The sequence below is a fragment of the Neolamprologus multifasciatus genome, chromosome 3, assembly GCF_963576455.1.
Source record: "Neolamprologus multifasciatus chromosome 3, fNeoMul1.2, whole genome shotgun sequence".
Lineage (NCBI taxonomy): Eukaryota > Metazoa > Chordata > Actinopteri > Cichliformes > Cichlidae > Neolamprologus > Neolamprologus multifasciatus.
The window spans coordinates 12,948,723-12,962,426 of NC_140441.1; the positions used below are offsets into that span (position 1 = coordinate 12,948,723).

Genomic DNA, 13,704 nt, shown 5'->3' on the forward strand with positions numbered 1-13,704 from the left:
TCGCAGCTCACTCCCTTCATCTGAAGGAGTGAGCAGCGCGTGGTACGCGCACCGAGCCGCTCCTCTCCTTCTCTCCTCCCACCTCCTCAACCTTGTGTAACATGTGTGAAAGAAAGCTTTAGTGGCTCATTAAAAATATGATGAACTCATATGGTGAGATGAGTAGTTTGGGATGAGTATTTTTGGCAATTACACAAATTTGGGTTTTGGTTCAAAATTAAATCCCATAAAATGTTCACAAATACATTTACAAGCGACTGTTACTGTTCATTTCAAACCACCCAGCTTTAAATTACATAAACATCACAGGAATTGTGAGTGATGCAGGCTATGCTGGCAGGAGAAGCTGGCCCCCAAAATTAATGCTTTGCAGATGCCTCCTGCTGGCTTACAGCGCCCCAGTTTTCAGCCAAATGGCGCTAAATCTCTCAATCGTGATGTTTAAACCATGACTCAGAAGCAAAATGGTTTTTTTTGCTGGCTCGTGTTCCTTCACAAGTCAAAAAAACCTGTACTCCTGCATTGCATCTTATTATTTAAACTTCAACAGACTGCCTCACATGCTGGCGGAGTGCATATTTTCTTTATGCACTCATTACAGAGGCATGATGCCACTATCAGGCCAATGCAGCTTCTCTCTAATAGTACCGTCCTGTAAGTTATTGCAGGATGCAAACACCCGTGTGTAACTGTTAAGGGGAGATAAGAGCTGTTGCTAAATGTTATTTTTAACGTCTCTGTAGGGAATCTAATTGTGGCGTACATCACGTGTTTGTTCGTGTTCTACCTGATATTGTTTTCTCATCTGTCTCCTTGAAGGCCCCTGGTTTGTTTCATGATTGTAGTCCTAGGCTGCTGCTGAATTTCTCAAATAGAAAGACATTGCTGCCATCTACTGGTCATTAATCATAATTACAGGTTGGCGGGCGTTCACCCTCTGCTCTCGCGATATCTGCGCAGTTGCCGGGACCAAAACAGGAATTGAGACATGGAGCGAGTGTTCGGCGGAGTTGAGGGGTGAGAATCAATTAAAATAAGCAGCAAAACTCTTCCAAGTTTATTGTGATGAAGTGTCACGCAAGGCTTCTGTGTATTACAGGCATTTATTCAAGTTTTTAGGTCATTTAGAAAGTGAGGAGTTTTCCTAACGGCTGTGCGCGAGTATGTGTGTCTCGTGATCACTTCTCCTCTTTTGTGGGCTGTTTCTGTCAGTTAAAATGTCATCATTTAGTTTTTTTTAAAAGTATGCTATAAATACGTATTTGTCTAAATGAGTTTTGTGGGCGCTTTTTTTGTGCATCTATTTAAATTGTGTGTGTGTTTCTATCAGGGAAGATGCATACAATGGTCTAGTTGCTTTGGTGGTTGGCAGCTCCGTTCATGTATTTGTCACTTCCTTATTAGGGGAGGAACGCACTCCAAAGCAGTGTTGTTGTCAGCGGATGGGAAGGTGTTGGCAGAGACTGCGGGACCATCCACCAACCACTGGGTGAGCGGAAGTGCTGATGGAGGCAGGTGGAGAAATTTGGAAAGGGGAAAGAGAGGGCAGATGGTGGCCGGATGAGGGGTTTGCACATTAAATAGACTGTCTTTATAGTTGTCTTATGAGTGAATACATTGTGCTATACTGTAGCAAGTTCCAGTTATTTTGCAACACTTTTTGTCTCTCACAGCTGGTCGGCGTGGACAAGTGTATCTCAACGATTGACGACATGGTCCAAAGAGCCAAGGTCGAGGCGGGGCTGGATCCAGGCACGCGGTTATACTCCCTGGTCAGTCAGGTGCATGTTGCTGATTGAAATAATGTGAGCCCTAACATCTGATTTGTGTGCACCTGCGTACGCAGGGCATGTCTCTGAGCGGAGGCGAGCAGAAGGATGCCATCGACAGACTCATCGCTCTCATGAAGGAGCGGTTCCCCAGCCTCAGCGAACATTACTTCATCACCACAGATGCCATCGGTGCCATGGCCACGGCCAGCAATCGAGGTAAGCTGCCATTTTCTGTTCTCTCTTCATACAGCAGCCAGTCCTCAGCAGGAAGACAGAGCTGCCCCAACCATAAATGTGTTCATGTAACAAACACAATGACACTGTCCTACAATACTGTCCTGCACTATGATTGTTAAATATTTGACATAACTTGTGTTTAAGAGCTGCTCTTAGCCTAAAATGTTACAGCAGGTCGCCGTTTAATACTTTACTGCTTTAGGTGTGGCTCTATGTATCAGCTTTACTGTCTGACCCTGAGCTTTATGGCTTGATGGTGTCAGCATATCAGCGTTATCATCAAGATCTTTGTCTTCAGGGGGCATAGTCCTGATATCAGGGACCGGATCAAACTGCAAACTAGTCAATCCTGATGGCTCGCAGATCGGCTGTGGGGGCTGGGGTCACATGATGGGCGATGAGGGATCAGGTAACTATGTCGGAATATGTGAATCATTCATATCTTTAGAGATCAGACTGAGCTATCTGTCCATCTTCCCAGCCTTCTGGATAGCTCACCTGGCTGTGAAGACTGTGTTCGACGGCAAAGACAAACTGGTCGCTCCTCCTCACGACACCACGCATGTTAGAAAAGCCATGGAGGAGTACTTCCAGGTCAGAGTCCCAAAAGTTCGGGGAGATGCGTCGACATACACAGCGATACCGTCTAATGGGTAAAACTCTGTTTATTGTAGGTGTCAGATCTGATGGGCATGCTGCCGCATCTCTACAGAAACTTCCAGAAGTCTCATTTTGCAGGGTTCTGCAAGAAGTTGGCTGAAGGTAGGAGGGTGTAACTCCCTGGTCTGCTTTGAAATGTGAAAGATTAAGCGGTAAAAGTCAGACTTTGTGCGTGTGTGTTGAAGGTGCCGAGGCGGGGGACGCTCTCTGTCGGCATGTGTTTGCTCAAGCTGGACGAGTCCTGGCAAAACATGTAGAAGCAGTCTTACCTGCAGCGCAGGAGGTAACACGCCCACACAGTCACGTGCTGTCACCTGTTTGTGATCACGTTTCTCTGAATCGCGACTTCTTTTATTTTCCTGACAGCCACTATTGAGCGGCGACCTCGGCCTGCCAGTCCTGTGCGTGGGCTCCGTGTGGAAGAGCTGGGAGCTCCTGAAGCCAGGTCAGCGTCTCCTTGGACCCTCATCATGAAACCCTTCAACTTATCCACTTCCTCTATCTGAGTAGCTTCTATCCTGAAGAAGTCTGAGATTCTCCGTCTCTCCCCAGGTTTCACTGAAGTCTTGGATAAACTGGCATCATCTGACAAGCACAAGGGTCATTTCTGCAGCTACAGCCTTCTGATTTTGCAGCGGTCCTCGGCGCTCGGTGGCGCCGGCCTCGGAGCGCAGCATTCAGGTGCTACCATAGCCATGGATTATGCCGCCAATGCCAAAGTCTTCTATCAACACACCTTCAGCAGCAGCGCATGAGAATGCGTTGCGGGAAGACTTGCCGGACAGTTTTTTCATTTTTAACGTGATTGTTTTGCACTTGATTTTGACACTAAAGAGTCAGATCTCAGTATGCTCATGTTAATTTTATCGTACTGTGTAAAGACTTTTTAATGCTTGTTTGCATTTGTGATTTATAATAAATATGAGGTTGAATTTATAGAAGATTTTTGCATTGTTGTTGATCATTTTAGACTGATTGATGTGGGCTTTCCTTCATCGTGTTTACCTAAATTTCATCTAGTTTAGTGTCACATTTAGAACACTGAGGCGGGTCACACTTGGAGGCAAACAACCACACTCACATTCTCACCTACAGCCAATCTAGCATCAACCAACAGCCCAACGGTGTCTTTGGAAAAGAATCTGACTACCCAAGAGAACCCATGCAGACACTGACCATGCAAGCTCCACAGAGAGGCCTCTGCACTTCGATGCCAGTGTGTAATTTGAAACGGTTGCTATAAACCCACAACTGAAACTACCACAATGAAAGTGGAACAGGCCAACAAATAACAAACATTTTTTGAGGCCAGACGTACAGTTAGGTACATCCTGATTTAAAAAATAAAAAAAAGCGCATTGACAAGCTCAGCAGTATTAAAAAACACAGACACTGAAGGCAGCAGGGTGGAAGAGTTCCTGTTTGTGACAGTGCAGATGCAAAACGGCAACCCAGAAGATTTTTTAATATAAAGGTGGAGCGTTTCATTTTTAGGGAGCCACAGATTTGATCACCTTAACCCGCTCCAGCTGCATTTCAACTCCTGAGGACAAATATGTAGCAATAGAAGAAGAAAAGTAAAAAAAAAAAGGACCTAAAACATGACAGTAAGTATTAAACAAAGAATAATTTCTTGCAGTCACATACATTCACCTTTGAGCCCCTGAAGCAGGGAGCTGTTTGTACCAATTGGCTGTAATTCCACAGTAGAATTCAGTGGAATAAACAAATTCAATTAAAAACATTTTGCTGGCTTTCACTCAGAGACACGCTGGACGGTCTCTAGTCTTCAGTTTGGCTTTAATACAGCGATGAAGCGCTAAGATTACTCGAGGAGGAACCAAAAAAACCATCAAGCATGCTTACATCGGAGCAGCGGAAGGTAAATATGTAGCTTGATGGGGAGTTGGAGCGCAGCAGCAACATGTTGTTGTTCAACTGAAATTCACAGGTTTAAAAAAGTCAAACAGAAAAGGAGGATTAGACTAAAAGTTTTATTTCAATTTAAAATAAGATCCGATCTTAGTTGTCTAACAGTGGGAAACAACAGACAAACAAATAGTTATTTTTCTTTTAAATAATGTGGCAAAACCCCACCAAGGCTTCTGCTTTGTCCTTGTTTTTTAATTCATAACATTGAGAAACGCGTGTTGAAATCCTCACTCGCAGCCCTGTTATCTGGCCACCAGGGGGCAGCACAAACAAGCTGTGAAAACAAAACAAACTGGCATAAGGTCTATGAGATATATAAGCACAACTGCAATTATTATCTTTATCTTTTGGGGAATTTAGAGTGTTGCATCCAGAGTTATGATTTAAAACAAACAATAAAAATCAGCATCTACCTACATTAGTGCATCAGTGGTTATCAGTGCAATACTATAAAAATACCACACATCAGTTCTAGTGATGAGGTGATTAACACCTGGAGGTCATCAAGTTCAGGGCATCATGGTTATGTAAGTAAAAAGTAAATATGAAGCGCGCATACTGTGGCTGAACAAGCTCTTGTTTCTGTCAGGATGTCAGGTTTGTTCGCATTATACACTCAGACTGACCATCACAACAAGCTAAACTCTTATTTAAACCCCCCAAAATGCCTGTTTGTGTTTTGTTTTGTTTTTTTCCCCCTGACCAGACTCATGGTTTCAACAGTGCAGGGAGATTTCTCACCACTTACAAGAAGGACTATGGACCCGTCAGGGAGCGCTACCCACATCTGAACTCCAGAGATGAGGTGAGCGAGCTCCTTCGCTACAGGTTGGATGAATTTGTGCACATATGAACGCACGACAGGTCCATTTTCTTTAGTTTGTTGCTTTGAAAGAATAACCTTGAAGCCACGTGGGCCGGCCGTTGGTTTTAAAACGCCTTGCATTAGCAGTAGCACCACCACAGGCCCTCACATGCTGTGCTTTGTCCCCCAGCCTCCTCCTTCTTCTGCCTTCATGTCTTCATTTGGCATCCTCACACCTTCCATTTCCATGGCAAATCAGGGCGTTGGCCCCGCCCTGGCGGTACACTGGACGCAGGATGCAGGAGTTGCCAGGGGGACTGAGCTCTTCCTTGGTCAAGAGGATGAAAGTCAGCAGCGCCGTGTTTGTGATGGATGTGGTGGAAAAGGTAAGGACTGTTTGTGTGTTTCTCTCTGAACCAGGCATGCATACTCAACATGCAGCCGGCAGGTGTAGAGACACTCAGCTTTCTTCTGTTGACAGCAAACATGTTGCAGCAGCAGGAGGCAAACGATACCAGGACTGAGATTGTCTACAAGGGAGGTTAGATTGCTTCTTTTTTGTTGTTGTTTGATTTGATCCATGTGGTGTTTGTTTGCTTGAGCTCCCGGTAACAAACCCGTCAAACCAAAGCCTTTGTTGTTCTGGTTTCTAAAATAGCCCACGCGTTCGTGTTTCGTAGAGTTTTCAAACTGCAGCCGAATCCGTGGCTGAATGTAGTGAAACCCACTTTTCTCTGTTTGTGCACATTCAGGTGTGGTTGTGCTGTCTTCCACTGATGGTCCGTCCAGCTGTAATGATTTTCTAAGAAATCTACTGAGAGAAAGTGGACTGCAGCACCTGCTCAGCTCTCCTCAAGGCTGGTCTGCTGTTGACACAAACAAAGGTAGAAGAGATTTTTATGACCATAAATCAGGGATGTGAAACTCACCTTGATCTTATGCGTGCCGGGCCAGTCAAACTGCGCTTTGTGTCAGTGTACAGAAGCTTAACTACACATTTAATCTCTGAGGTTTCGATTAGGGATGCAACGATACCAATGTTTTCAAACCAATATGATACCGATACTTGGATCTGAGTACTTGCCGATACAGAGTACAAAAACCGATACTTCTACCACACACACACACACACACACACACACACACAAATGCAATGAATTGGAAGACAGGTTTTATTATATTCCCTGCCGATAAAAAATAAAATCTTAATGAAAATGACCACAAAAAAATTTCAAGTGAAAAATAAGCACTTCTGTTAAATTATTGCAGAGTCTCCACATTGTAATTTTACAAAATATCACTGAACTATTGGCACTGTCTCGAGCTTTCAGAATAATAAATAAACACTTCTGTTTGGAATAAAATAAATACAAATTAGGTTTGAGAATAAAATAAACTTTTAAATTATTGCAGAGTGTCCATATTATAAACAAACAAACAAAATAATGAAAGTATTTGGCATTGACGAACAAACTCCTCATCTGCCCGTGGATCATCAGTCCACTGTGCCATTAAACCAAGGACTGACATCGCGCACACACTGCTTGTCTTTACCTCTTCAGAAAGTTTTGGCACCATTATCTCCCTGATTTTCCACGACTGGCATTGGCTGGTCATCCAGAGCGATAAAATGAGTCAGAGCCTCTGTTATTTTAACTGCCCGTGGATTTTCTCTTGACATTTTTCATCGCTTTTCCAAAACCTGAGTTAAAGTTGGCTGTTCCGGTCCACACTGCTGACATTTTGTTTAGCCTAGCTACATCAGCCTCCAGTTTCTCTTTTTTATCTGGAGCTGCCAGTCTGACTCGTCTAACCCTGTGCCTGTTTAGCGCATGATGTCCCCCTAGTGGCCAATCTAAAAAAAACTACAACAGAAATGACAAGCCACCCTCTGATTAATGAAATAAGTTGGTATCGGTTCATGGTATCAGTTAACTTTTACGAGTATGAGTACACACACATTTTACAGTATCGGCCCGATACCAGTATCGGTATCGGTAGATCCCTAGTTTCGATATAAGTAAAGAAGTGCAATTTCAACTTCATGCCCCCGCTTTTTTTAAGTGATAAAGAATTTCTTCTGTAGCAAATGAAAGAAATTTGTAATCACGACTTTTTAGGCTCAAATTGTAACTATTAAATGTGCAAAATTACATAAATCTATTACTGTATCTGTAGCAAAAGCTCTAAAATGCATGAAAATACAGTTAAAAGTCCAAAACTTGTGTTCTCCTCTACATTTTCCAAAGCCATCCAGTGGGCCAAACTGGAGTATTTGCCGGCCCGATTCAGGCTCCCGTGCCTTATATTTAAGTCATTTAATATGGACCGTGGGCTAGATGCTTTTAGGAAAGCTTGTGAGTATAACCCACTTAGTTTGTGGGCTTAAGTGTACAAGCAAAATTCAATTAAAAAAAAAAAATTAGCCTACTAGGCTATTTTCCATCACCACTACTAATGATCATTCTTTATGCTACGATGGACTTGATGTAACCTCTCAGTTCATCTACTGTGTGAAACAGGAAGGTTTATCTCCCTTCACCCTCTTGTTTAGCCAGCTTTCTTCTAATTGGCTGCCCCTCCCAAACAGGTCATTTGGCTGAGACGACCAAATCAGGGCTATATGACACCATGCATACCCAAGGGTAAAAAAAACTGTTTAAAATAGTATTTTAAACCAGTCTAAAACCAGAGATTTACATATGTGCTATTATAGTTAGACTGGTAAATGATATATATGCAGACAATAAGACAAAATCGAAGTACATTGTTGTTACTGTTGTTGAGTCATGGTGTGAAATATAGTCTCTAAATTGCAGAGGAAGCTGTATTTGAATGAATGTGCTTTGAAACTTCCCATTTAGATGACCAACACTGTGATAAGAGTGCCTCCTCCCTCCAGAACCCTTTAGCTCAGGGCAGCTGGTGAGGCACAGACACAAATTCCACCTTTTCATCGTGTCCTCTCACGCTCTCTGTGCTATTTTCAGACACTTTCTCCCCTTTCTTCTTACTCCCAGCTGTGCAAGGGGACCTGAGTGCTTTGAGCTGAAAACCATCTGTCAGAGCAGCGCCCTGCCTCAGGCCCACGTACGGCCAGCAACTTACTGCACAGAGACTAGGAGGAAGCTGCCGCAAACAGAGTACCAGTTCAACTATGGCTCTAAGATACAGAGCGGCCAAAGGAAGCTCTGTGTGAGTAGCCTGACACTTGCAGGCTTTTGCCCTGTGCTTAGTCTGCTTATGTTCTCATGTCTGTCCCTTTATCTTGTGTATTTCCACCTAGACTCAGCAGGATGCCTTCTCCGATCGCCCACCTTATCACTGGTCTACAGTCTGAATCTTGACTCAATACAGATCATTCAGAAAAAAAAGTGTATTTTTTGTATTTTGATTTAGACTTAAAGTGCAGCATGTTAGTATGAAATGTTTTAGAGCTGCTTTGTCCAAACGCCTCCGCAGAAAAGTGAGATAGCGGTCAAGGCTTTTGCGCGTGTGTATCGGTTATCTCGCCAAGGACACAAAAGCTGAGTCACAACGTAGCAGTAAACCATCTGCTGGCAGGAAGACGGTGAGCTGTGAACTTGCTGGCATCCTCGTGCTGGGCAGAGGCTTAAGTGTTCACACGGCTGTGGTGGATGATTTACTTAGTTTTTGGGTTTTTTTTAAGTTAAATAAATGTTAAAAAATGCCACAAAAATTCGAACCATCATTCCCCATGCTAACTTCAGTGCCTCTACTGAGATGAATAAGGTTTAATGATTCTGATTGGAGCTCCTGGGGTTCCTAAGGCAACCATTCCCAAACTGAAAGAAACCTGAAAACCTGTGGCTCACCTGTGGAGCTGGAAGGCTGCTCAGCATCACGGTAATATCATTTCATGAGTAAATTATCGTAGCAATATTGTGAGGTGTCTAGTGAGTCCCATCTCTGCTGTGTGAGCGTGTAAAAATGGACAGTTGTGAAGAAAATAGCTCCATTCACTGGTTGCACTTTATTAAAGCAGAGGGGCTTCAAGTGGTCTGGAGAGGAGGATTTGTTAGGTTAGGTGCAAAACTAGCTGCACAGTCCAATTAAGCTCTTTTTCATTCTTATGATTCATACTCGTAGTGCTGCACACAGTAGCGTCCCTGTGCAATGACCTTGGTTCCACCTGGGTGCTGTATGTAGAGGGCGTGGTGACTTCAGGGGCCATATATCTCTGCTCCTTCATATCAGCACACAAATCGAGGGATTTGCAGTCTTTGCCGTTCACATCCCTGGATTTCAGGCTCCTCTAGTCTGTTAACATTTCGATCGTCTTCCTTTTGTTCCTGTTTCGCTTTGGAAATGAGCACCGACACAGTCATGAGCTCATTTTCAGGATAGTCACCAAAAACCAATCCTTCATCTCTTTTTCTGCAGACATAATCCTGATGTCACTCGTCCAGTCTGCTTTCAGATCCACACTTTAGTTGAATTAACCCTTTATTCAAAGATGAAATGTAGCACCGTCCTATGCATCTATATTTTTATTTACTTGGATATCGCTGTTCTGTGCTGTTCTTTAGTTGCAAACCTGCCTAACGCCTGCAGGGGTCAGAGTGATTTGAGATGGTTTTGCCCACCAAGGGTCAGCATCAAGCATTCTCCACGTCCTCATGTTTATAAGTGAAAGGTTATCTCCGGGTGATCTCAGAGAGTCTGCTTCAAGGGCAGCAGATCAGGTTCTCCAGTGAGGCCAAATGGCATGCACAGCTTTACGCAACAATCAGATGACCGTTTATCAAGCTGATGCTAAACAGACTGATGATGAGCCGCCTCCTCGAATGCGAAAACAAAACAAATATATGCTTAGACAAGGTACTTTGTGCCAAAAATAAAAGGCAAGCTTAAACGATTGAGAGTAAGTGACAGTGAAACATATTCTGGAGTTGAGCGTCGCGCTGTTTAAGCCGTCTCAGCTTTAGTAGAAAGGTTTGTGCTTATGTAACCAAAATCTGGCCATTTGTTACCAAACAGTCAGTCTGGATAGATGATGATCATTTTTAAGCAATTAAAAGCTAATAGTGGCTGACCAAGCAACCGCTGCACATTTTTAGCGGTATCCGTCTACAGCTGGACTGGATAAACAGAAATATAATGAAAACAACATGCTGAAAAAGATCCTGTGATATGATCCAAAGCTCCAGAGGGAAGGAATACGAATACTCATAAATATCTTGGACGATAGCTCACACAGAGCCGTCCCGAGGAAGTTCACAGTAAGAGCAAAGCGGACATTTGAAGCGATAACGATCTGTGAATTCCCACTGAAATGTTATTCTAACTTTAATAATCTTGGTTTTATCCAGTATTCCCTGTAGCTCGGACTTCTCGTTTAGTTCATCGGCACATTCCCATTAACTTGGCCACGTACGTTGACCTCACTTATCAATCCGTGTTATGATCCAACTTCCACGCTCTCAGACTTGAAAAGAAAGTGAATATTGTCCTGAACCTTTCAAATAAGAACCTTTACAATGAGACATTTTTGATATTGTTTTCTTGGACTGTTCAGAATTATCACAGGAAAAGTCACGTGTGTGTACAGATTAAGAGAAAAGGGAGAATGAAAAAGAAAAGCAAACAAAACCTTTGTCTTTAGCTGCTTTATTCAACTTTTTTCATCATTTTGTTTATCTTGAAATTCATACACTTTTATTTATTTTCATTTTTTTTTAACGGCTTCTATCACACAACTCAAAAAAAAAAAAAGAAAAAAAAAAAAAGAAAATGAAAATCACCAAAAATGATTTCATGTTGTACAATCCACCTGGCGGACATTCCTAACGGCGTCACCAGGGTGTCATTTGACATCTGTGGTCCAACACTGAGGAAGTTCCCCTTTAAACCCACGCTTCACCGTCTCTCACGGAAACCTCGGAAAGCAGCATGAGCGGACAGAAGCGCTACCTGTCAGATACTTTGAAACACAATGTAAATAATCTCTGCTTACCACAAAAATACACAAGATCTTACTTTTCCTGGGACAATACTACGTCCATGTTCGAGCCAAAATGGCTGAGATTCAGAGAAAACAAACAAACAAAAAAGAAAAAAGGAAACAGAATTACTGGTGATAGGAATCTGGATTTCCTGAAGAGTATTGTCACATATATAACTTTTTCCTACTGGCTCACGCTTTAATGGATATTAAACTCGCATCAGGGAGAGACACTTTGAACTCTAGACCACAAAGATTTAAAGTAGAACTTCCTCTAAACAAAAAGTCAGATTCCTAGGGTAGGACGAGACCGGCAAGGATTAAATACTGACCGCCACATCCTCCATACTGCCATCCCCATGGCGATACGATCACCTCTCCCTACTCGTTTCCTCCTACCAACAGGACTAAATGGACACCACAGGCTACTACACCCAGTAGAGAGCCTCATCCTCAAAAACAAAAAATGTGAAGGAAAAATAAGGGGAAGGATGAGATGCTAGTTGAAAAACCTGATTTGGATATGGACACTTGATCTGATCCTAAACAAACCAAGCTGACAGAAAGAGGCAGTGGCTGCGTTCCAGACCGAATCCCCCCGCCCCCGTAAGAAGGATGAACACCTTACAACAACTGAGCCGTGAACTAAAGCTGTGCACACACAAAAAGATGACTGAGTTTTTAAAGATTTAAAAAAAAAAATTAAAAATTAAAAAAAAAGCTTTGATGTTTGACATTTTTATTCAACTCCTTTATTTAACTCATGATTGGGATACTTGATGAAAAATAAGCATGGATGTCAACACAAATTGGGAAAACAAGTTCTTCTCCGTGACGCCACCCGTCCGTGAGCGTTCAGATCGATTCAACCGGCAGGGAGAGAGGGCTGAGGGGTTTGCACGTGGTTTGGAACAGAGCCGCTGCAGATACAAATAACCATCCATCGTTTAGATAAACATGAGCCGTGACGTCACAGGACATCATAGGAGCAAACGTTAACGGGTTACTGTGATGGCTTTACAGAGCAACGGCAGAAGCCCGCTGCAGTCCCCTGAAATGTTCATCCTTCTGACCTCAGCAACATCAACCTTCAACCTGCTGGAAATGTTTTTTTTAAATCACCCAATTGGACACAAATTAACACTGAAACAAAAAAAGACTAAACTTTTGGAATTTAGACTTTGTCTTGGCATCACTCCCAAGTAGCTGCCTATTTTTCAAGGGACTCTTGCTGAGATCTGCATGCTCTGTAAACATCAACAGCGTTGTGTGAAATGCAATGAGCTAGCGCCCACAGAAGGGCAGAGCTGGTACTACACCCCCTCTCCCACCCATCCCCAATGTCCCTCAGTTTACAAGAAACAAACAGGAAATAAAAAGATTGAAGAAAGAAAAAAAAAAAAAAAAAAAGAAAACCCCCCACCCCCCAAATCGGGCCTGGCAGCACGCCACTGACTTCAAGTGTGTGCGTGTGCATGCTTGCGTGTGAGGATCAGTGTGTGTGCGGCCGTGGCCGCCAGAGTCTCTGAGAATATGAGAGGACTGGTGCATGTGTCTGAGTGTGTTTGTGTATGCATGTGTGCGTGCGTGCTGAGGCTCCATGGGGGTGAGGGGGACTCCTAGTATTTCTTCCCCGGGACAAACTCCTTTGCTTCAGGATTCAAGATGCTCTTCCTCTGCAGAGAGAAGGAAACAGAATAAAATCACTCATTTGATCAAGAACCGACAGAGTGAGCGCAGCGCAATCAGACGCATCTGACTCACCGCCACTTCCTCCAGGTTGTTGTGGTGATCGCTGACCGACAGCCCGTTGAGCTGCTGCTGCAGCTGCCCCACCCCCTGGTTGTTGAGGTCGCGCGAAGGGATGAACCAATCCTGGTCCTCCTCCTCCAACATCTCCTGGAAGCAGCGCTCCAAGAATTCCTGCTCCAACAGCTCCTCCTCTACCTGCAAGACAACGACACGGGAAAGGAAATGATAAATAATAAGATAAGCAGTAAAGCGGAACAATAAGTGAAGGTGTGGAAACGTTCAGACGTTACAAATTCACGCTTAAGCCACAAGCTGACAAAAATGCTCAACTCGCGGTAAGAAACCTTGTATCTGATGCGGCATCAGAGTTCACTGGTGGCAGGGGAGAGGGGTATGAGTCTGCCAAGAATTAACCATTAAATTAATTTTAATTATTTTTATTAGCATATCATCCAAAAACATTGTTTTTCAAGTACTGTTGACAAATAAATGAGCGATAAATCCACCTGTTCTCAGGTGAGGCTCTCATCCTGAGGGTGAATAAAGCATTATGTTATCTCAACAGCAACTTCACCAGCAGC

General features: G+C 43.4%; 3 protein-coding genes across 4 annotated transcripts; 2 read left to right on the plus strand and 1 right to left on the minus strand.

Annotated features, from left to right (window-relative positions):
* The first annotated feature begins 907 nt into the window (after nucleotides 1-907).
* nagk (N-acetylglucosamine kinase) lies at nucleotides 908-3,610 on the plus strand. Its single transcript, XM_085155441.1, has 10 exons — nucleotides 908-1,017; nucleotides 1,405-1,489; nucleotides 1,674-1,772; nucleotides 1,847-1,988; nucleotides 2,308-2,418; nucleotides 2,491-2,603; nucleotides 2,684-2,771; nucleotides 2,855-2,952; nucleotides 3,036-3,114; nucleotides 3,222-3,610. The coding sequence occupies exons 1-10, from the start codon at nucleotides 989-991 to the stop codon at nucleotides 3,422-3,424; spliced, it is 1,047 nt and encodes a 348-aa protein (XP_085011567.1). The 5' UTR covers nucleotides 908-988; the 3' UTR covers nucleotides 3,425-3,610.
* A 781-nt stretch (nucleotides 3,611-4,391) lies between these two features.
* LOC146521669 (uncharacterized) lies at nucleotides 4,392-11,497 on the plus strand. Of its 2 annotated transcripts, none has more exons than XM_085155444.1 (8): nucleotides 4,392-4,551; nucleotides 5,308-5,406; nucleotides 5,597-5,792; nucleotides 5,888-5,947; nucleotides 6,159-6,290; nucleotides 8,271-8,331; nucleotides 8,427-8,601; nucleotides 8,693-11,497. In XM_085155444.1, exons 1-8 carry the CDS (start codon nucleotides 4,528-4,530, stop codon nucleotides 8,744-8,746), a joined length of 801 nt encoding a protein of 266 aa, XP_085011570.1. In that variant the 5' UTR covers nucleotides 4,392-4,527; the 3' UTR covers nucleotides 8,747-11,497. The 2 variants fall into 2 exon arrangements, with proteins under 2 accessions (XP_085011570.1, XP_085011571.1); XM_085155445.1 differs by lacking the exon at nucleotides 4,392-4,551 and adding an exon at nucleotides 4,639-5,128.
* A 992-nt stretch (nucleotides 11,498-12,489) lies between these two features.
* LOC146521670 (polyadenylate-binding protein-interacting protein 2B-like) lies at nucleotides 12,490-13,399 on the minus strand (the record flags this gene model as incomplete). Its single annotated transcript, XM_085155456.1, has 2 exons — nucleotides 12,490-13,047; nucleotides 13,136-13,399. Coding segments are annotated over 2 exons (321 nt in total), but the record flags the coding sequence as incomplete, so codon positions are not given.
* Between the last annotated feature and the right edge of the window lie 305 nt (nucleotides 13,400-13,704).

What these genes read in the sequence shown, in the direction of transcription:
- nagk (XM_085155441.1), top strand. Translation starts at nt 989, where the DNA reads ATGGAGCGAGTGTTCGGCGGAGTTGAGGG. An exon ending in GATGGGCGATGAGGGATCAG is followed by an intron (nt 2,419 to 2,490) that starts GTAACTATGTCG and finishes CCATCTTCCCAG; the next exon opens with CCTTCTGGATAGCTCACCTG. An exon ending in CTGCAAGAAGTTGGCTGAAG is followed by an intron (nt 2,772 to 2,854) that starts GTAGGAGGGTGT and finishes TGTGTGTTGAAG; the next exon opens with GTGCCGAGGCGGGGGACGCT.
- LOC146521669 (XM_085155444.1), top strand. Translation starts at nt 4,528, where the DNA reads ATGCTTACATCGGAGCAGCGGAAG. An exon ending in TTACATCGGAGCAGCGGAAG is followed by an intron (nt 4,552 to 5,307) that starts GTAAATATGTAG and finishes CCCCCTGACCAG; the next exon opens with ACTCATGGTTTCAACAGTGC. An exon ending in TGAGATTGTCTACAAGGGAG is followed by an intron (nt 5,948 to 6,158) that starts GTTAGATTGCTT and finishes GTGCACATTCAG; the next exon opens with GTGTGGTTGTGCTGTCTTCC.